Genomic DNA, 22,908 nt, shown 5'->3' with positions numbered 1-22,908 from the left:
TACCCTGTGAAAACTGTTAAACTTAATTCTCCCCCTTTTCATTTATTTATTTTAGCAATTGGATTCCATCTTGAATTTCATCAATATAGTTTGTAGCATATATTATTCGTCTTCAGTTGACTATCACATCCATCCGAAGCTATGGTGGAATAGTTTTGGGTGCATGGTAAATATTTGGAATTCCTTCGGTACAAATATTTACACTTAAGATCCCGTTTAAGACCTCCATTACCTTTGCCAATAAGCCGATTTCGTCATCAATTTTAGAACTTAAGCCCACTGAAAAGCAATATAAATTCCCTATTACTAAGTTTTGTTTTTGCACAACGGAATGTTTACCATTTTCGACCCCTGGAAACTAAAAGAGGTCAGAGAAAACGGCTTAAAATTGGCCCATGAAAAAGAGAGTTGCACATAGATTCGGTAAGGAAAAAACCAAGAAACCTACTGAGTCACTAGACCTAAAAACAAGTTCCAGTCTTTTGTATCTGTTGATAGACAAATATAATGCTTCGCCATGTGGAATATTCCGAGAGCCTTTTGGGTTCTTTAGCCGACAGTTGCCTCACTGATAAGACAAAATGCGTTTTGCAATAGCGGAACAGCTTTATAAGCCCCCATGAATAGACCTATTTTCTGTTTGTCTTCAGACGACGATGGGGAGGTTTCTGGGAGGGCTTCATGCTAGGCCTTGCATGTTACAGGAAATAAACAACAGGCAGTAATTATGCAGCCCAAACAGTGGTGTTTATAACAGTTTTCCAGCCCAGAGACGTAGCCAAAACCCCAAATCATGGTAACTCGTGTCGCATGGATATGGCACACATGCCACAGCGTATGCCATATGGCACATGGCACAAATCATCATCATAAACAGCTCGTCGGCTGTCTTTCTCCGCCTGGTTCTGTTGTCAGCACAATCACAATCTCAATCACAAAAAGGCCGCCTGGCGCTCAACTGGCCGCAGAGCGCTCCATAAACAAAATGGGGCGGGGATACACTGAGCGGAAGTTTGGATTGCGATAAAAGGCCGTCGAAAAGGGAGAGTTCTCTGTGCATATAACCCAAAAATTAGGCCCAGATTCCTGCGGGGGCCTTTATGAGCTGAAAGCTGGGATGGTATAATGTGCGGAGCCAGGGGATCCACAAGTGGGTCACCTGCAGTTGACATAAGCTATTGCAATGACAGGTGGGAGTGCTTGGGCTGGTTGCACAGCAGTGAAAGTGATCGTGGGGGTTCCCCAATTCTATGGCTGGAATACCGGGATACTCAGTTATTGGTCATCAAAAGATTGTTTATTGCAAAGTACCAAATAAGAGTCACAGTTTCAGTTTTCCACCGCTAGACCATTTAATAATTAACTAAATGTATTTGTTTTAATATTAGTTATTACCTTTATTAAGGCATACAATAGATATTATATGCAAAACTACTATTCTCTATTTTCAAGGGGCCATGTTTACATTTGGCTATTAAGTGCGAACACTACCGGAAGACTCTTCATTGAACAACAGCCATTAAATTCCATTTCGCGATAATTCCGCCCCATAAAACGCTCCCCAGCACAAAGCTTCCGAAATGCCGCGCAGCAAACAAAAACCACCTGAAAAGCAATCGATTATCACTTTTGATGGGCTGCCAAAAAGGCGCTTATCTAAGTGCGCAAATAGCTGGGGCTAAGCACCCGGCCGCGGCGCTGGAATTTCGCTCAGTGCACTGTCAGTCATTCAATGCCGCCTTTATCGACGCTGTGAGGGCGCCAACGGCAGAGAAATGCGTGTCAGATAGAACGGTCAGAAAGGAGCCCCCTATCTGCCATTATAACAAATAACAATAATATGAAAAAATAATTGTGTCTTTCTGTTTGCTCTATATGTCAGCTCGAAGCGCCGGCCAGGTGGAAAAGCTGCTCCACGAACTCCGGAGGGCCCGTGCTTAGCCTTCCCCATTTAGATACAGATACACAGATACAGATACCCACCGCACTGCGCCGATTGGGCTGTCAGTATCTTTATATTAATCAATAAGAGCAGTTCCGATAAGATTGCGGGCTTAGTCTGCTGCTGCTGCTATCGGATGGGGCAAGTGGCTGATGGGCGGGGGAGCCAGGTGGCCGGGGGACTGGGGCGGCAGGTGGGTGGGTGGATATCCTTCGAAGACTGTCCTATGACCCCATGACCACGGGAACCAACTTGCTGTTACATACTGCTGTATGCCCTGTTATTCCAAAGCAAGACAACAACTTTTTTGGGGAGTAAGTGGTCCAAGTAAATAATAATAATATATTTGTGTTATATATTTTCACGAAATTGTTTACAAATTATGAAATTTACTAATCTACCATAGGGTGCATTTCTTAAGTTGAACCATAACTTCATGTACTTCATTTCTATCAGCGGTCGAGATAACATTCCCGACTGACACTCGCCAATTGATAAATCCATTGTTTGTGCAGCATTTAATAATGTATAAATTATATGGGTTCGCCGAGTGTGGCCAATACTTCTTGGCCAGCTGCCAACTAACTGTGCTCCATCAATTTCGCGTGCGCCCATAATATTTACATAAAAAAAAGCAAATATTCGCCAGACCAATTTGTTATTCAAAGTAATAACTGCGAGTGCCCGCAAAACATCTGCGCAGTAAAGAGGCTATCTTAACGTGTCATTTGTTTTAATTGGTCAGCAGGGTAATTGCTAAAAAAACAATAAGCTTATATAAGGGCTTGAGCATCACGGCCCTCAGTGTTTGCTTCTTTGCACCACGTTTAGATGATTTTCGGTTCAAACCAGAACATCGATAAGAGGGCCAAGCACATGTCTGGCCAAGTGCGACGGTATTAAATTTATATAAGGTGCGCGATTGGCAAATTACTGCTGGTATTTATAACGTGTTAGAGATATGATAGCGATGGATAGGCCAGCAGCGAGTGCTTCTACACCCTCAACACAAAAGCGCCGATTTCGGGCGATTAAAAGATGGGATGTTTATCTGTGGGATATCAATTGAAAGGCTTTCCCGCCACACGGCATCGATGGCGACTTGGGTTCGGGGAAGCATTTAATCCCAGGAAAAGTGCAATATTTACCCACACATTAGCAGAGTCAACAGCGGCAGATTGGTGGAACAAAAGGAGGACTTTGCTTTGAAAGCGGAAATCGCGGCGTAAAAGTCGGAAAAGCGTTTTACAGCGAAAGCCTTTTATGGCTGAAGACCAAATCGATACCACAATCGAATGTTTTGCGGGCAGCATAAATCAAAATCACTGACAATGTCAAGAGGTCTCAACTGCGCCTGTTTTCGGGGAATAGAAACGAAATTTACGACTTGGCTCCGGGATCATATCAAGTTCATATCATATCAAATTATGTCCAGATAGCTCAGACGCATGTCCACTGTTCGTATCTCAAAGTTGTTTAATCATTCGTCTGGGCCAGCATTGTGTATCCACGTTTCAAGATTGGCAGCTTGATTTCGGAATGTTTCTTGATTTTGGCATCTAACAATATGCAGTGATACACACAGCACTCTTATTCAAGTTGAAGAATCTGTTTAATAGTGAGCTTCCTAAGCTGGTGTTAAGTTGTTAAGTCTCAAATGTAGCACACTCAACTTGACCTTTGGGTAACCCTGAGGCTTTGGGGAATCCCATTTTGTGTGACAACCATCATTCACCCCGATACCACCGAAATTTGTGGCATTCTTGAGGTAGCCCGATTTATCAATGCCAGTCAGAGTGATTATGGGAAACACGTTTATTCGCACTCTCCTATCGCAAAGCACGTTTTTGGAAACGTTTCCAAAAGCGAAACTTTCCGCTGTTGGCCAAAACAATGCCGATCAAGATAACGATCATCAATCCCAGATATTGAGAATAGCAAAACAAGTTAACTGACTTGGATATTATGGTGGCCTTGGACGGATTTCCATAACGAGAAAGCCCACCAAACCCGAGCCGCCACAAAACTCTTATCTGGTAAATGCAATTAGAGGCCGACTTACATACATTTGGCTCTTGGTATTTATAGAGGCAATACCAAGAAGTACGAGTATATGTTCTGGGCCAGGCGTATATCTTTCGTACACCTTTCCTTCCCGACTATCACCCGTTGCCAGAGGCCCCAGTCCCCAGTACCCAGTACCCAGTCCCCAGTACTCAGTATCCAAAAGCGGCTCTGCCTCCCCATCTATTGACAATTCAATTAACGTTTTGAAATAATTTCCTGATAAGCGTCGCTGTTTCGGGGCTACGCAACAAGAAAAAGGAAATTAAACAGCACCCAATAATACCTCGGCAGTGGTTAACTTACCAATAAAACAAGAACCCGAACTGGAGCGGAGGGGTGCTGGGGGCAGAGCCAGGTTATCACTATTTGATCCATAAACGTGTTAATATTAAATTACTAAGCCTATAGCTACATTATAAGCATCAACCTCAATAGTCCATCTTAATCCATATTGGTTTCTTTCTAACATGAAGCCCAGACATATACTTTGGGTACTTTAGGTACATACTTTTTTAAAGGCGGAAATCTTGGCGGAAATGAAGAAAATGTAAGTCGGGTGATATGATCCTTATTACCTCAGTGGAAACTTTTACAAACATAAAGTGAGTAAAATCCCCGTGCTATCTTCTCATCATTGATGAACTTCAATGTCTAGTAAAGCAGATTAGATGGCTGGGAAACACGACAAAGCAAGTTTGATAACTTTTAACGAACTATTCAGTTAAACCCGCCTAGAAACAGCTATAATATTGTATTAAAAATCTTACGATTGCTTTTGTAATTTTTGCTTATATAATTTTGAAGAATGATATATATAAAATTGCATTAACAACTTTAACATTTCGTTTGTAATTCAACCTTTAAAAGTGAATGAATATGACATCAAAACTAAAGGCATTTCAAAGAGATCAACCCTTGTTAATGTAATGCGTTTAATGGCAGAAAACTGAATCTGTAAGATTGGGGATTAGATTTAAACAATGTTCTTGTCGTGGTTGTTCGTGTAATGGCTTGATTTCGTCACTGATAATGGCGTTTTCCTAAGTTTGCACCCTGATATCTCTGCCTGGTTTCGATGGCGGTGCAAGTCAACTTTTCCATGCGCATTTCCTCACCTGGCGCCAATCAAAACCGACGCTATCGAAAGCCCCCAGTTTAGCTACTATAAAAGTGCCGCTAATTTGGCTCTTGATTGCTCATTTATTTGCTCGGCACACGTTCATTGCCATCGCGGCGATTCCCCAGTAAATATATATTAGCCCCTAGGCACTCAGCTTGCATTAGACATATTAAATTCGGACCATCCGTCAGCTATAAAGAAGGCTTCCATCCTGGCCACATCGGAGTACTCGGAGTGCACTGAGCCAGCAAAGTCAAGGTTCGACTCTACATTGATTAGTAAAAGCTTGATTTTCGGTAAAAGTTACTAAAGACCTACTTTAAGTAAGTAGACAAGTTTAAAAGTGTGCAGACTTAGAACATACATTTGAAAGAAAGAATAACTATTTATTAACATAAAAGGTTTCCAATTTATTTGTTTGATACGTAGTGTAAAAGTTCTAGAGTCCCCTTACAATATGCAACCCAAAATATGGAGAAACATTAGCACTATTTTGAGCACTTCTCTTTCGACCATCTTCACATCCGCCTCAAGTGCAAGTGGAATTTTTCGCAGGTTGATTATTGGCAAAATTAATCACACCGGGTCACAATTTGCATATTCGAGTTTATGAAGGGGTTCAGACAGTGGCGGAGGCTTACGGAATGCCTAGGGCACGAGAAATACCTGAGCGGTACGATAAAAAATAAGAAATAAAAATAAAAAATACTCAAAACGCTGAACGATTCAATCAACTCGAAGTCGCTGCCTCGAGCCAACTCATGCCAAAATCATTTTGTTGTTCATTTAGAACAAATAAGCAAATACTTGCTGTAAATAACACACTGTGGTGTGGCCTCATGAGAAATTGAATGGAGCGGCAAACGGAACTTGGCGAAGACGTCGCCCACTTTGCTTCACGCCCAAGGAATGCCAGGTATTCCAGTTATTTATTTCGGCACATTAACAACCCGGCAGGCAGGGGACATCCGACATGCAGTCGATACTTCAAATTGATTGCCAAATAAATTAAAAGTGTAAGCGGAACAAAAGCAACAACCACGAACGGCGGGAGAGAAAACGTGTAAGAAACGGAGAACAGTATTATTTAATTAGCGTTTGGTTGTTGCCATTTTTATAAGTATTCACTCGACACTTCCCCTGTAGATGGCTGATTATTATTATTATTTTTTCGGCAAATATTTGCCCAATCGCTGCTGATAACAGCAAACAATCGATGGTGTGCCCTGCTTTGCAGGGAAATTCCCTTTGATAAAATAATTGGCATAGTTTCGATGGGCTGCCCCCCTTTTTTCGTCTGAAAAATGGGCTTGGTCTGGCTTTGGCCAAGTTTGTTGCTCTCCGGCATAATGACGATGATATAACTTGATACAACATTTGATAGTATTATCGAATATTTGCACACGCGTCAATACTCGCCCTGAAGGGCACTCCATGCCAATATTTGAGTTCCCGCTGGCGGTGTAAATATCTAAATATCTGCCGGATTGAATGGACTTGAAAGCGTCTGATGAACTGGCCAGACAGTCAAGGATTCCCGGTGACTGCGTAGTGATTGTGTCATCGGGCAACCAGTCATCACTACTACTCGTATAATGTTTAAAGCCTGTTTCTACTCACCATCAGGAGGTAAATAATCTTGGCATAGACCGTAAGCTGTGGTAACCTGGAAAGAGTTAAAGGAGCTTAGAAACATTTAGATTTAAAGCTTGAGCTTACAGCTAGACTTTGGATAATTTATACTCAAATTAATTTAAAATGGGTATGTTGGCTTAAGAGTTTCGTCATTGGCTTGGAAATAGCCTTAAAATTGAAGTTCGCCAGAGGTAAGTACATTAGCGTGTGAATCACATTAGAAGATTTATGAACTACTTAATCTCTCTCCAGCAATTGTCGAGAATTCCCCAGATTTAACTTAGAAAGGTAACTCTTCTCAAGATTTATCTTCCACTTAAACTCGAACTTGTCTTTCTTCTGGAATTGGTTGCAAAATAAATCATATGATTTACTGCTTAAAGTTGGGAAAGTAGTTCTATTTTCAGATTTATTTACAACTTCTGAAGCATTTTTTTTTAAATAACACATTGTGTGAAAACAAGTAGCCAGTTTATCTAAAACTTTATCGACTTTCCTCGACTGATCTGTATTTCCCCGAGTTTCCCAGTTTTTCTTGCCGTCTCGACTACTAATTGAAACCACAAACTGGAACACCCACGCACACTCAATTATGGCAAAACAATATTATGTAGGGCACTGCGAACACGTGAGCCTGCAGCAAAATGTATAAATGCATAAATCATGTGGATTGAGCGACTTTTTGACATCGCAAATGAGCAAGGACAGTTGCAGGAGCAGCACCATAAATTCACTTGAATTTATTATGCAATTAGTTAAAGACCTGCATTGTCAGATGGCAAATGTCCCCGGCTGAAAGTGGAGCAGCCCGTTGGCTGCCAGGAATTTACAGTCCAAAGGAAGACCTTGAGTGCGATTTTCGCATGCCTTTCGCTGGGCAATCCCTGTCGTTTTCTCAGACTTCTATAGACTTTTATCGGCATGAACTTGGCTTTCCACAGCTCTCAGGAGGCCAAAGGCAGCCTTGAAAAGTTGAAACTCGTTAGCCCCACCCGTGACCCACTTGAGCATCTCGCATTCGCATTTGCAATCGCATTCGCATTTTCCATTTCCATTTAATAGAACTTTATATCCAGTATGAAAGTGGCCACCGAACGGCGAAGCCTGCCCTTGGGCTTTCCGTAGTAATTTGTGTCGTGGAGGCGGTAGAATCCCGCTGGCAAATACCCCGGAATGCTGTGGTTCTCCAGCTGAAAGTTGCGGACATTGTAGCTGGCCTGCAGAGGAGAAACTTTCTGACCCAGACCCTCGAATAAATTGAGATACAGTACGCACTGGCGGGATGGGACAGCGTTCGGCCAGGTTGCCGTACTTGAACACGTTCCTCAGCCAGACCTTCATCAAGCTGGACTGCAGCAGTTCCCGCAGCGTCTTGCAGGTGTCCATGTCGTAGCTGAAGAGTGTCTGGTACCGATCCCTGCCATCGATCAGCTGCAGGAGGGTAATGGTGGTCCTCAATCCATTCCGCAAGGTGCGGTTCAGCTGGATGTCCAGGTTCAGCTCACCTTTGGCGGTCAGCCATCCCCGGATGCCGGAGCAGAACTCCTTGCTGCACTCTGCACTGGTGTTGGTGAACTTGCTTCGCAGAGCTTTCTTCGAATGGGGAAAAGTGCCAATTACTTGGAAACATATATCAATTTGCAGTGCTTACTAAACGATTCGCAAAACAACAGTATCAGGAAGAGTAGCAACAACATTTCCAAGTACTGTTTTGGATACAACTCAAAAATCAGCACTCAGTTCGTTCGAATCATATTCAAAATAATTAGGGCACTCGTCGTTAGTCAGGCTCGAGTGAATTACTAATGGTTACATTTCACCAAGCAATTTAGGCATGGAATATTTTCCGTATTACTTTATTGTGTAAAGCCTGCTACAGTAGGCACTTGTTAAGCGCTTCCAACAGTCACGGATTAACACTGATTATGGCAGCCATACTCCAGTTCAGCGGGAAATCTAACTCAACCCCCCACGATGGCCCATAAATCAATCGGCAGTCCATCAATCAATCAATCAGCGGGCCATCAATTAGTCAGTCTGTCAGTCCGTATCACACTTGGTCCGAATCGCAGAGCTCTGATCTGGATCTGGATCTGATCTTGCGGCTTGCGGCACTTGGGGCTCTTGTGGCTGCAGGCCCCAACTGTCTGCCACATACGGATTCAAGTTCAGTGCGGCCAGCTCACGACTAACCGTAAAGCAAACTGAAAGTAGCGCTGACGTTTGGCTGATCGGGTTGTTTTGGGTTGTTCGGTTGCTCAGTTGCCCAGTTGCCCAGTTGCTCGTTTGCTCGGTTGTTTGGCCGCGTTGTTTGGCTAAGCGGCGTTTAATTGGAAACACAGTTGGGTGTTGGTTTTGACCGGTCCGCTGTCTTCATCGCGGGCCATCAACTTTCAGCAGCCGCGGACAGCTGATGGACGTGGACATTTGCATTCGTTCTCAGGCCAACTCCTGTGGACTACCAGATAAACCCGTTCAAAAGCCAAAACCAGGCTCGCCGAATCAGATGCACATATTACGCATACGTCGTGTGGTCCGTGTGACGTTTTTTCATTGCTCCCACTCCCACGACTACTGTGAGGATAATTTAATTTAATTCCCAATACTAATAAATAATACCTAAAAGTTTTTAAACACTTCTAGCTACATAACAATATGACAATACAGATTACAATGCTATAGCAATTGTATTAATTTGAATAAGATAGAATTGTGGGACTCCTGGGCTGAATCCTGAATCTGATTTTTCTCTCTGTGCTGCCTCTTCTCCTGCCCCTCTCCCTCTCCCTTGACTCCTTGCTTAATTGCTGAGCCGCGTGGAGCGTTTAATTGCAAATTATTCAAATGCCGACGCTGCCGCAGCTGTCATTGCTGTCATAACCAGTCGGCGCAGCTGTCCCCTCCGCCCCACTGTGCCACCCCCCGCCCGCTCCACCGCCCCATCGCCCCACTCATCCTGGCGAGCTTGCAATTATGTCTCAAATTAACACAGCAACCACCACAGAGCCCCCTCCGTTCCCCCCTTAGCCACAAGGAGAAAAAACAACACCAAGAAAATGTGTAAAAATATGCCCCAACTTTTCGCCGCTGTTGTTGTCAGATGAAATTAGGCGTGAAATGTAGTTTGAACTTTTGTGCCTGTGTGCAAGTATTTCTTAACAACATCCACAAGTGTTCGGGCATTTATTCCCTCCATATGTTGATGATTTTTGGCCACGTGGGCGTCTTGAGGTTCTTCCATCGCTGGGTACCTTAATTGTTGCCATGGCGACTGCTCAGGCTGTATCAATATTTATACCAGTGAGCTGATAAAAGCGTTGCCGATCGCCCTCCGCAATCTTTATCTCTTTAGTACTGACCACAGTCGGAGAACATGCCATTATGAACTATATGGCAAATGCAATTTCGATAAACTGAACAGCCCAGCACAGTGGAGCAAATTAGCCCCAGGAAGCGGCACTAAAAACAGGTGACCGATAAGGTGATCAAAAACCCATTAGCGAGTATCTCACAAGAACAAAACCCATGGGCAAATATTTCTTAACTAGGGTTTGATCAATGGATCACTTAAACATTAATAAGCTCTTTTGCTCTCCCTTTCTTTATCTTTCCATGTGCTAATTCAGATGGTATTAGCAATGGTCATTAAACTAAATTACTTAATTTAATATGCAATTCCTACTTTGGCACGGCTCAGTTAAATAAAATGGGTACAGGAAAGAGAGGTAAAAAAGAGATCAAAAACTCATTAGTGTTTACCTCACAAGAACAAATTTGTGGTGTGATTTTAGGCAAATAATTTGGAAATAAACTTAATCCTTTTGTACTTGTTCCTAGTAACAACTGTGCACCTTATCTTGCTAACACAAATTATTTTTGCTTAAGTACACCAACGTTCCTTTAGAGTTGAAGTTGGTTGGAATTTCTCATTCCTTTTTTTTTGCGAATTTTGGAACTTTATTCCACAGTGGGCCTGCAACATTTATCGCAACATCGGTGGGCAACATGGCAGCTGCAGGTTGCCGCAGTGGTTGCAGCTTTGGTTGCTGCTGCTGGTTGGCAGCGTCTCGGGTTGCATTTATATGCAAATAGCTAAAATTGTTTTCAATTTGCCACCGCCAAGCGCCTTGGCCATCGACAACGCATTCCTTGAGCCAACTTGCAGCTAATTTTATGGCTAATTGTCTGCCTGCCCGCCTCCCGTGTTGTTGGCCGCATTGATTGCTGATGAAGTTGTGATATTTGCGATAAAAAATGTATGTGATAAAAATTACTGAGCAGCCGGCAAACGCAGCCAGGAATTTCTTAATTGCCAGAATAGCCCGCTGCTCGCTGAACTAATTGTGGAAAACTCCACGCACAAGGACACCTTGTGGCAAGCTAAAAAACAGCAACATTATCTATGGGAGGCACATTTGGGCGGCGCGACATTAGCGGCAAGTGTCAAAAGCGTTGAAAGCTTTTAATTAACTTTATGTCAGGGTGTGGTTTTCCAGTGAAAGATAATCGCAAACTGGCTAAAGCCAGAATCAAAATCGGTGGCAAAGGAAAATGGGTTCATGAACTGATTTAAAAGTGAGTGGCAAGGGGACACAAACTTTGGGTGTCAAGTCTTTGAAGTCATTCATCATTCATTATTTCTATGTAAAAGTATGTAAGGTACTTGATTTGAAGGCACTTTGTTCTAGAGACGCATATTTCCCGCCTTACCTAATCTATAATAACTTTTAATCTGGGAAATTCAGGCCAGCCCTAATCGGGAAAATCCGCCACTCAAATGAAAATAGTTCCAATTGAATTCAGACGCGTCCGGCCTGATTGGCAACTCAAGGAGTTCAAAAATCCAAGCACACAACCTCGGGAACTTCAGACCCCTATAAATAGTCGGCGTGTCACTTGTAAACAGATTTCCGGGGAAACTGCGTGCTGTCTATCGGACTTGTTGGGTTAAGCTTAGCCCTTTTCAGCCCTCCCACCCCCTAGAAACAAATACTGGCGATCGGATCGAATTGGAAATGCGCAGTATGATGTCCGATTCACATTGGTCGAGCATGCAATGCAAATGTGATTGCCATTTTTATGAGCCAGCGACAACTTAGTAGTGGCACTGATCGGAATTGGTATGGGGATGGGGATTGGGATGGGGATGGGGATTCGGATGGGGATGGGGATTTGGCTGGGGTGGCTTTACAGCCGTTTCTGATTACAACTCTGGTTTAGTGGATTGCTCAACGAACTTGACATAATGACAAGCGCAGCCAGTTCTTGATGAATGGCCCGCTCTTGGGTGTGGAAGGCAACGGGGTGACTGCTGGTCAAGATTTATGCAATAGTGCGATTTAATTGAATAATATGTTGCACCTCGGATTGATTACATCAACGGGTTAATGGCTCCAGCGATGGAAACCCGTTCAACCAGTGTTGATCTAAGGGGTCTTGGGAATATATGGCAACTTTAAGTGACTGAGAACGTAATTATACATTCACAATGTTATAAATAAATGAGGTGTTTTATAACCACTTTAAAACATATTAAACCTACTTGGCATCTCTTCTCTGATAAGAGAAAAATCACAAAAATTTGTAGGGTGGAGCAGTTAACACTCGATCTTAGCACAATTAAAAGTAATAATCCCAGTAGATGCCGAGCTACACTGAATGATAAATACATTTGAGTAAATTAAATATTTGTTCCTCTTGGGCCCTAATTGATTGAAAGACCCAGACATATTTCGATTCCCATCACCCTCTCAAGATCCAAATCAAATGTTCATTGAGTCCCAACCCCATAAGCATCATTAACATCATTAACATCATCGTCGCTCAAATTGTCATTTAATAAAGTAAGTGCTAAGAGCCAAGAGCAAAACAACTTGAGCAATATACTCGTACATATATGTAAGTTCCAATGGCAGTGAACGAGAAGGGGGATGTGGCACAAATGGAGGGGCGGAAATGGGCAAACAATCTCGTCCTAACGTCTGATGGCACTTTACAGTTAGAGATTCGAGGAGATGCAATTCAATGTCAATGCAATGAGCGGGGGTGTCCCATTCAACCGAGACTCCCCCCTGGAAACCCAGCGTACAACTGGCGGGGCTTTTAGCGTCTGGCAAACTTGTTGGCGGCTCTTGACTGCATATAAATATCCAATAATTATTGGCGTCTAAATGCTTTGCCTGTAATTGCATTCAACATGTGCAATTGCAATGTGAGGCGCCCTCGGTGGAAGTGCTGTTGCTGTTGGTTTTGTTAAATGAAGTAATTAAATGGCAATTGAGCTGGCAGAACATATCATCAAGTGCCTCGAGGAAGTTGTTGAAAGGGCACGACTAGCGTTTAGAGGGGCTTCATTGAGAGGCTAAGGAAAATAACAGGTTATGAATGTTACGATGATGGAAGGTAAACTAATCACCCTTAAGGATGAAATTAAGTGAATGAAACACTCACTACCTATACTACCTGTTGTATTAAAGCAAACCTCTGACTTTCGGCACGGATTGATAGCTCCACCTGTGCCATTAGAAAGCACAAAGTCATATACCTCGCTATTTATGGTCCTTAACCCCTTAAAGTTATATGGCCCATGCCAAGTGTCACTGATTCACACCCATTACTTGTTTGGGTAGCTTAGGTCAGTGCTGTGCCGTGGAATGCAAAGCAAAGCGAGGCAAGCCATGTGATCGCCAACGATTAAGTACTTGACGCACGTTTTATTTTAAGTGGATGTCCGGACCCACCTGGTATTTAGGTATTTAATCGATAAATACTCCCAACTGTTTGTTCATATTTAGCAATATCATTATGATTTTTTTCGCCACCCGGCTCGCATTCCCTTTACAAATGGCAGTCGAGCGGCGAGAGTTGTGGAAATATTTTCCCATGGTGTGGAAATAACGCCCACGAACAAGTGCACCCATCCGCACTCCTTTCACTCGGCTTTCCCATGAGTCTCCTGCACAGTTCTCCAGTTCTGAATACATTGGATTCCTCTGCCGCCGCTGAAGAGCAGCCCACGTTCGCCCCATTCTGCTGGGCCCTCTGTGTGCACAAATTGGCAAACACGCAACTCATGATCAAGTGCAATCTTTTTGACATTAATATGACAACGGCAGCAGGAGAACACAGGCAGCTGACCAGCGAACAACCAGCGAATCGCCGCGAAAAAATCAATTATGCGCACGCGGCACAAAGGCAAAAGCCACACCGCACAAATGACAACTGCGACTTGGCATGGCACTCCACTGGGCTCCCCCCGATCCCGACTCCAACTCCAACTCCCATTCCAGATGCAACTCCCATTCCGAGTCGACTTCCCCTGGCTGATTGAGTATGCGACACAGGCAGCTCCAAAGTGGCGAACGCTGATGAATGTCTGTCAAATTGTTGACACGCCACGCAGACGCAGATGGAAAGATGGAAAGACATTGCTGACATTGACACAATGCACACGGAATGGGGATTCGGATAAAAGGGGGGGTGCTGGCACTGCAGCATCGAACTGGGAGTACCCAGTAGCACATAGTCCCTCAAGAAATACTCTTTCATCTCATACTCTATAATGGCAGCGCCAGAAAAAGTAAAGAAAACTAGAAAATGGTGCTTCCAAAGCTACAAACATTGCAAATTTTACTTAGCATTAGTTTAGTTATGGGTGTCATTAGGTCTTTAGTCCAATATACCCTGCGATTTGAGTAATTTCCAGAGAAACTCCACTAAGGAGGCGACAAAGTTGCGCCAAGTCTGCCCATGACGATCGCGATCGTAATCAGGATTGGCTGATGATCATTCGCGGAAATATTTTATGCCATTTAATTTCAGACCCCCATCCGCCACTCCCCGAAGCCATCACCACCGCAGACTGCCATCTAATTGAGTTGTTGGCCAGCTATATGGCTATATCGCCATATCGCCGCATAGCTACACATATAGCCGAAGATCCGAAGAGAGTCGCCCGATGGCTGGCAAATATTTATCGGCATATTAATGCAGCATATTTCAAATGCAAAGTCGACTCTCCTCTGACTGACTTACTTCCTCAGTGAGCGGCTCCCAAACATGTTTATGCAATTTCCCCGCCCGGTCTTCGCTCTTCAGTCTTCAGTCTTCAATCTTTAGTCTTCGGTCTGCCTTCTTCGGTCTCCAGGCTTCAGTCTTCAGTCTTTGGCCTCTACTAGTAGTCTCCCGTCTTGCGTCTTCCGTCTCCTTGGTCTACGGCTTGTCTTATCAAATGATTTTATTTATGCTATGGGCGCGCATGTGTGCGATAATTGGATTATTTACTTTCGCGGCTTAGCAGCCAGCCAGCGAGTTGTGGCACTCGTGGAAAATTGTCGAGTTTTCGCTTTCTATTAAGTCGACCCAACGGAGACGCCCCTTACATGAGCCACATCGTTTTGAAATCGCCCGATTTAGATATAAGAAAAAAGTTGTTCAAATATGGTGCTTTCGTTTTTGCAGCTGTCAATCTATTGAGGAATATCTTATACTTTAAAATTATAAATACGTTAAGATGGAAGTAATTCTACCAGTTAGATTCACCAACTTCGATTTTCTGCACCCATTTTGGTATATCTCATTTCCTGTTTCTGAAGTTAGATTATGGATGTGACAGCCCAGGACAGTTGCTACTAATCACAGCTCCTTTGTGCTCCGCAACGCCCACGCAACTCAGGTGGGGAACCCAACTTCATATCCCAGATCCCAGATCCCATATCCCAGGTGCCAATCCGTTAGCTTGGACGTGGGTTTTGGCCAACATTGGAACAACACCCAGTTTGCTACCAGACGCAAATACACAACATTGTCGTCGTCAGGCATTAATATGTATGAGTGGTGTCAGGAGGCAATGCCACAACGCGTTTATCAAACATTTGAAACATGCGTTGACTCCCCCTCCTCCACCGCCTGCCCCACCCCACCCCTGCCACCCCGCCCCCTTTGCCCGACGAGCTGGCTGACCCAATTAGCCGGGCATTATAAAGTCGTAAAGCATATTGCCAGACGTGAGCGGGTTGGGGCTGGGGAATTAGCAAATAGTCAGGCCCCCAGGCCAAAGACCGGGCTCCAGCTAGAGATAGATATATCTATATAGACGGGTAGATAGAGATAGATACAAATACAGATACAGATACAGAGCAAGGAAATACGATCTTTGTGGTCGAAATATCTATCTCATCAATGAAAACAAAAGAATCTACCATATCAGGGACATCTTAAACCCATTTCATTATATTCTCATAAATCTGCAAGCAAAGTTTTAACTATAAACTAGGTATGCTATGGTTTGTATGAGCTATACACAAGTGCTACAAAATTATTATTGAAAGCAAATCTAGAAAGCTATCTAGAGCAAAAGGTAGCACACAACAATTTTTGCTGTGTAGAAAAATGAGTGACAATCACGCCCGCCACATCCCATTAAATGTGCAAGCGAAAATCGAGTGAACTCATAAATCACAAATCACTTAGGCAAACCATTTTTGGTAGCTGAACAAGATGTTATGGCTGGCGGGGAATTGAGGGGGAATCGAGGGGGCGGCTGCCAATGGTCATGTTTTGTGCGATAATATTGACAAATTGTGCAAACATTCGCACACAATTAATAAGCGCCGCACAGATGGAGCTCCCCCTGCCCAAACACAAGAAAAAGGGCAAAATATCAAAGGAAACAGACACAAACGGCGGCACAAATTATTCGCCCACGTGCTGGGGCGCGTGTTCGCATTTTGCAGAAGGCCAAAAAGCCAGGGAACCGAAAGCCAACTGACAAAGCCAAAAGACAAAGCCAAACGGAGCGCAGGGGCAGAACAAAGAGCCGGGGGACATGACAACATAATTCAGATTCAGGGAGGGCGCACTGGCGCTACCTAAAAATAAAAGCGAAATCAGGAATGTCGCCAAGTGTCAGGAGACAATGGCGCAGATACAGTGGCACAATCGTTTTTAAATGCAACCGCAGATACTTGCAATTCATTATAACTAGAGTCTACTTGTGAGAATACCATTCTGTAATGAATTTAATGAAATATTATTGGTGGTTATACCACATGTCTGCCATAAATCAAGTTCTTAGCCGTCCAAATATTGAGAAAGCAGCTCACCACTGTGCCAATCCTAACTTGCTCCTTCCAAGCTTCCAAGAGTGCGTCCCATCGAGAGTCCGACTCAAGAGTCCGACCACGTAAGAATCGCCCACACAGAAGCTCCTTGGAGCCCTGCATGCGAATGACCACTGCGAATGAGCATGAGTATGAGATTGCAACTTTTAGCGGATTGAGTGAGCAGAGATACACATTTCCCGGCTCTTTATTATTTGATTGATGATTGCAGTTGGCGATGCGTCGATGCGCCGATGCGGCTTTGAAGTCTTTGGAATAACAACATATCGCTTGGCCCTGGGCCAGCACTCGACTTTCGATTGGCAGTCAAAGACTAAAGTCGGCAATTTATGCCGGCATAACTCGTGTGTTTAGGCCAAGTCGCTGCGAGTAAGCGGCTTAGTTGGCCAGGAAGCCGCGACGGACATTTGTGTTGACAAATCAATTAAATGCGAAATTTAAAGGCGCACACAGTAGCGCCAAAGGGGGAAACTGGGCACGCAAATGCCGCTGCAAGTGGGAAGTGGGAAGTAAGAAGTGGAATCCCGGGCTAGAGAATGGGTCTCCTTTGGAGCCAGTCCAAAACCAGGTTCCGACTCCCAAGGAAACCTTGTCGACGCTTATCGAAAACATTGATCCGGCCATGCAAATCGTAAAGTGTGAAAACAAATTGCCAAGGGGCCCCCCAAAAAGGGGGGGCCAAGAACCCAATCGAGAGACTCATTGCAGCCGTCCCGTCGGATAATTGCACTCGATTTGTAATTCAAGATTAAGGGCAGACAGCTCGTCCGTTTTCCGTTTCTGGACTGAACTGCACTGGACTGGGACTGGGACTGCACTTAATTTATGTCCAGATCTTTGGCCAGGCCATTGTTTCTCCACCGACCCGATGATAATCACCTGAAATGTGGGCCATGAGTTAAGTGATTATGTAAATTTTTGGTTCGCTAACCAGCTGAGTTCGCCACCTGGAGTCTGAATGCGATGGCATAACCTTCAATTGGCTTTGGGCAGATTTCTGGTAATTACAAAAGGGGAAGACAAAGATTGATGGCCAATTTGGGGGAGTTAGCGAAAGTCAGTTCTGGCTCATTGTATATCGTAAATAATTAGGATCAAAGTGAAAGGCTTTTCTCCTTGTAACTTAATTGTCTCAAGTTTGCCAGACTAACTAACTAATGATGTCACATTTATAAAAGATGAAATTCTCCAATGGTTATTATCACCATTTCAATAAACTATTAACTACGAAACTTTAGCTTATTAATGTCACAATACACAACTAAATTATCTTAAAGTCATAATAAATCATGGCATACTTACATCGTATTTACTTGACCTCATTTTACCCATTTATTTTGCATCTAATTTGCATTCGTATTTCGTCTACGCTTCTTTGTTAAATTTAATCCAGTCGAACATTTAAAATGCGATTTCGTAGAATCGATTTTAAAGCCAATTATTCAATGTCTTTTGCGGTTATATTGGCAATTTTGGCGTTAGGCTTAAGAATTTTGAACACTTTGCAATTGCGATTGATTTAAGCACTTTACTTCATCTACGAGTATTTGTGTCAGTTGATATATCAATTAAACAGTCTTTGATCATTGTGGCTATCTGAGCGGAGAGGCGACTGCAAGCGAGAAAGGGCACCCGAAAAATATTACTCATACGACACGTGCCACGTGAAAGGAAGCAGCTGACTGACTGACTGGCTGAAATTGAAACCGAAACCGAAACCAAACGAGCAGGAAAACCCCCAAAAGCGAATGGTGGCGAAGTGGCAAGAAGCAGAGCACGGGAAATGGACTACGGACCACCGAATACGGAATACGGAATGCGAAATACGAAATACGGAAAACAGGCCAAAGGCAGGAAATCAAAAACGATTCCGATAAACCAGGCTGACTGTTACTTTCAGCTGGTTCCCCGCAGCGCCCAGAAAACTGTTTACGATTCGCGATTTACGATTACGGCCACCTTGCTGTTAATGTTCTCTCGTTTCTCTCGCCGCCTTTTGGGGCTTTTCATTTTGGCTTTTCCTCTGGCCTGGCACGTTTCACTTTGCCGTGTTGTTTGCGGGAAAAATCGTTAGGCGGCAACAACAACAGCGGCAAAGCCAGAACGGCAGCGAAATGCCAAAACTGCACGAAACAGACGATGGCAGCACTAAGAAAAAACTCGATTTAAACCAGGCCCAATAAATTGGCCGAACTTACTACAAGGATGAATATTGAATATTCCAAAGCTCTACTCAATTCACTGTCTAAAAAATTAACCCCAAAGAAACCCGTTTTGGGATAAAAGTGGGACTCACTAATTGATAGTTGTAACTACAATTCAACTTCAACAGTTTTTGGTGATTTGTGTTACAAGAAATGTTTGCTTTAAAGCCAAAAAGCGATTCAAATTTGTGGAGTTTAAAGCTAACCACTCAATAGTTTCTATTGACAAGCGGAAAATAGTTAGTAAACGAATTCAACTATTATATCAAAGCGCTACACACAAGATGCCGAAATCGTAATTTAAAAAACTCTTCTAGGGATTTTTTTCTCTCAGTGAAGGGGGACAGCAGCAGCCACGTGAAAAATGCCGGAAACAGAAATCGATTTGCAGCGAAAAGAAGGCCCCAAAAAGGGGGAGGCTCGGGCGAGTGGTGTGTTATGCACTCTGAGGTCACGATAGCGAGGCTCTCCTGTGGGGGAATCCTTAAGTTGAAACTCTCGGCGAACAGCAAATTATGTCACACACACGCAGCGCACGAAAGTAGGCAACAATTTCGGCTCGATGACACGGCGAAAATCACAATTATTCGGTTAACCACATTTCGGCCCGACTCTTGCAATATCGAAAAAAAATTATTACATTTTTGTTGTAATTTTTTACCCGATTTTATGAGCGTTTACCCGATGTCGATGGGCGCTGCTGCCTGTGCTGCTGCAGCGCTGAAAATTCACGTAACAATTGATTTGTGTGTCAAAAATGTCACAAGTGTCAAAACTGCGTGGAAGAACAAGCAGTTTTACACTGGAGAGCGACACTGAGAGAAACGGATGAGCCGGTCGCTGCGCCGCTGCGCAAAGAGAGCGCTTAAGAGAACGCCATCAACACGTGCGTGTCCTGCGAAAGAGGACTAAGACCAAGGCACTACTTGTGCAGAGAGTAAAGAGCTCGGAAATTTATTTCTGAATGATGCTGAGCAATAAGGATCAGATGTTCAGGAAAGCTCTCTTAAGTAATGAACTGTTATCTATATTAATTGGTGGAATTGAAGATCTATGATATTTAGGGTACTTAATGCATTTTTTTAACACACTTTTGATAGTTATGTTAAAAACACTTTAGCTTTTGGCTGAGATTTCTAAATGAACTTTATTTTAGGAAGTTTGTCTTTTAAAAAATAGTTCAACCATAATTTCTATTTATTTATATCGGAGTATGTACCAGAATTTTATGAAATATTTGTACTGATTACTATATGCATATTTGTTTTATATATGCTTTACAATATTTTCTTGATTAGGGCTCACTGTGCCCATAACTTTTCCACCTATTTATGAATCACTTTACCATCCCCCGAAAGTTTCGAGCGGAAAACCATACTTTAAGTCCTGCCAGCTAAGCCAAAAAGGGGTTCGTTTTTCGTCTATTCCTTCGGATCCTGGCTAAACGGCTTAAAGGGCTCAAATGAACGCAGGGAAAAGCGCTTTCCCCACTTTTCGACCACAGAACAAACGAGCGGAATAAAAAACTGTGGGGGTGGGCAACAAGGTGTTAAGCTCACAAGCACTTGAAGTTTGTTTTTCTTATGATTCGTTTTTTTCCAAGTAATAATTCACTTTTCTTGGCGTTTTGTAAGCGCACAATTTTAATTAATTTGTTAATTAATAATGTTATTATTTTGTTAATTTAACTCGAGTTATGTTCGTTATTTCTGATTTCGATTCAGATTTCGCCCGATTCGCGACTGCGGTTTGTTATGTTTTGTTGTTGCGAACCCAACTAAATGCGATGCCAAACTGGCCAACAATATTTTGCTGTCTCAGCTGCAATCGCGCCAGCGTCGCAGCCGCCGCCTGCGTCGACTGAAGCAGAGCATTGGCCAGTTTTTAATAGTTCCTGGGAAAGGGGGCGTGGCGGGCTGGGCGGCGGGGTGTATGCTCAACACTTGAGGCTAATAAGAAGAAGAGGAAGAATCAGGGAAGAGGAGGGAAACCAACAGCAACAACAACAGCCATAACAGCAATGAGAGCGAGGAAAACATTTCGCTCTTTCAAGTTTGCGGAAGCACAAGGAGAGAGCGGCTAACGGTCTATGCTAAAAATTGCATGCGATTTTCTGCCTTCTTTCGCCTGCTCTTAGCTTGCGAATCTGAGTAAAGAGACCTTTTCCTAGGGGTGGATTTCGACTGACCAGTAAACATTTTTTTCTGCTTTGCAGTTCTGGAGTGACCATTTTCTGTGCGGAAAAGCTTATAAAAGCTTGCAAGTCCTGAAACTTTTATTTATTTCCAAATTTTATTAGACGGTTTAATTTAAATAAAATATAGTATATTAAGTAAATATAGAGTTTAACAAGAAAAAACGTATATTCTGTCATTTCAATTCAAAATAAAAAATAAAAGAAAACATTAGTCTCGGTATAGAGAAGAATATAAAATATTGAAATCCTTATAAAAAAAATAAACAAATAATAAAAGAGGTTTAAAACCTTAAAATTAGTTGTATGTAAATAAATATTATTAGTAAAAGTTTGAAGGCATTTATTGGGACTCTTAAGAATACAAAATGTAAAAGCCAATTAAATATTACAAAAAAAGTAATTAATAACCTTTTATCGTAAGAAATCTCTTTTTGCTTAACATTAAAAAATACGTTTCCTTGCCATTTAAAACTCATTTTAAGCTAATAAAAACTGGTCACCCCAATTTTTTCTCTGGGGGTTGCCTGGGCCTCTAGTTGCAATCGAAGCCTCTTGCTACTCTCCCATGCGATTTTGCCACACACACATGGGGAATTCATTAAAGAAACAACAACAGGTTTGAGTTTGGCCGAGTGTTGCATGATCCAAGCAACATGTTGCAAAGTGGCAGTGAGTCAAGTCGTTGGCATTGAAAGCATTTTTGCTTTGTTTTTGGGGCAGGATCTTTTGGAGGGAGTAGAGATCATCATTACCCACATGCGGCTGATTACTCACGCGATGTCCAGCTCACGCAATATCATCGGGATTGGGATTGCGTTTGGGATTGGGATTATAGACACCTTATGGGATTCGGGGAGGGTAATCGGTTAGCCGAGTGTTATGTGCATATTGTGATATATTGACAGCATTAAGGCAGCGATAGTCGCGCTTCATTAATCATAGATCCTTACGGGCCGAGGCCTATTAATTTGAACGCCTCGGAACAAAACAGCTTCTCTTTGGGCCATCTTTAATGGTGTGAACACGCCAGGAGTAACAAATTGCGAAATGCCACACACTGAGGGAAAATTCAAGGTCCCAAATAAAGAATAAAATTCATTCTAATACGAAAAACATGTGTAGGTTACCTCAAATGTCAATCTATTTATGAAGGAAAGCCTAAATTTTAGTTAAAAGTAGTTATGGATTTTTAGAAACATTTCGATATAACAATGTTCCTTGCTCAAAATGATTTGAATATGTTTGTATTTTATAGACTAAATACCACAACAGAAGAGTTTGCAGTGTATAGAGTGAGGGAGAAGGCATGCGTGGACCCTGCAGAAAGGGAGGGCAATAGCCACCCGCTCTAGACAAAAGACAAAGCGATCCGAAGGACACAACAACAAAACGGCAGAAGGCGAACGCCGAACGGCGAAAACAGCATCGTAAAAACAAAGAAAAAAGTTACACGCCTGCGCAGCGGGTGGCGCTCGCTTGTAATAAAAATGCGACGGCGCGGGAGCGAGTGAGAGGGATGCAGTGGGCAGGGGGGCAGGGCGAGAGGGAAGATAGCGCGCTCACATATCGAAGCTTTCGATCAAACGGCCTATCAGATGGAAGATGGTCGGCGGCCCCAGACT

The 22,908-nt window shown here is 43.1% G+C and overlaps 2 protein-coding genes across 3 annotated transcripts in view; both read right to left on the bottom strand.

The window, feature by feature from the left end:
* Positions 1–19,808, bottom strand: part of LOC122612345 (serine-rich adhesin for platelets) — a 58,243-nt gene extending 38,435 nt beyond the window's left edge. Inside the window, exons 1-3 of the mRNA XM_043785895.1 lie at positions 19,751–19,808; positions 18,188–18,497; positions 6,750–6,795 (exon numbers count right to left, since the gene is read on the bottom strand). Of these exons, the coding sequence (XP_043641830.1) occupies positions 6,750–6,795; positions 18,188–18,189 (48 nt within the window). The 5' untranslated portion in view covers positions 18,190–18,497; positions 19,751–19,808. The remainder of the gene's footprint in view (positions 1–6,749; positions 6,796–18,187; positions 18,498–19,750) is intronic.
* LOC122612348 lies at positions 7,820–8,920 on the bottom strand. 2 transcript variants are annotated; one of them, XM_043785900.1, is made up of 3 exons: positions 8,821–8,920; positions 8,040–8,353; positions 7,820–7,981 (listed from the first exon to the last, which is right to left on the bottom strand). In XM_043785900.1, exons 1-3 carry the CDS (start codon positions 8,918–8,920, stop codon positions 7,820–7,822), a joined length of 576 nt encoding a protein of 191 aa, XP_043641835.1. The 2 variants fall into 2 exon arrangements, 1 of the variants encoding a protein (XP_043641835.1); XR_006325610.1 differs by lacking the exons at positions 7,820–7,981; positions 8,821–8,920 and adding an exon at positions 8,416–8,455 and having other exon boundaries at positions 8,248–8,353.
* Positions 19,809–22,908: the final 3,100 nt, after the last annotated feature.

This window comes from Drosophila teissieri, chromosome 2R, assembly GCF_016746235.2.
Source record: "Drosophila teissieri strain GT53w chromosome 2R, Prin_Dtei_1.1, whole genome shotgun sequence".
Classification (NCBI taxonomy): domain Eukaryota; kingdom Metazoa; phylum Arthropoda; class Insecta; order Diptera; family Drosophilidae; genus Drosophila; species Drosophila teissieri.
Note: the sequence above shows the minus strand (reverse complement) of the source record. Positions and strands in the feature narration are given on the sequence as shown.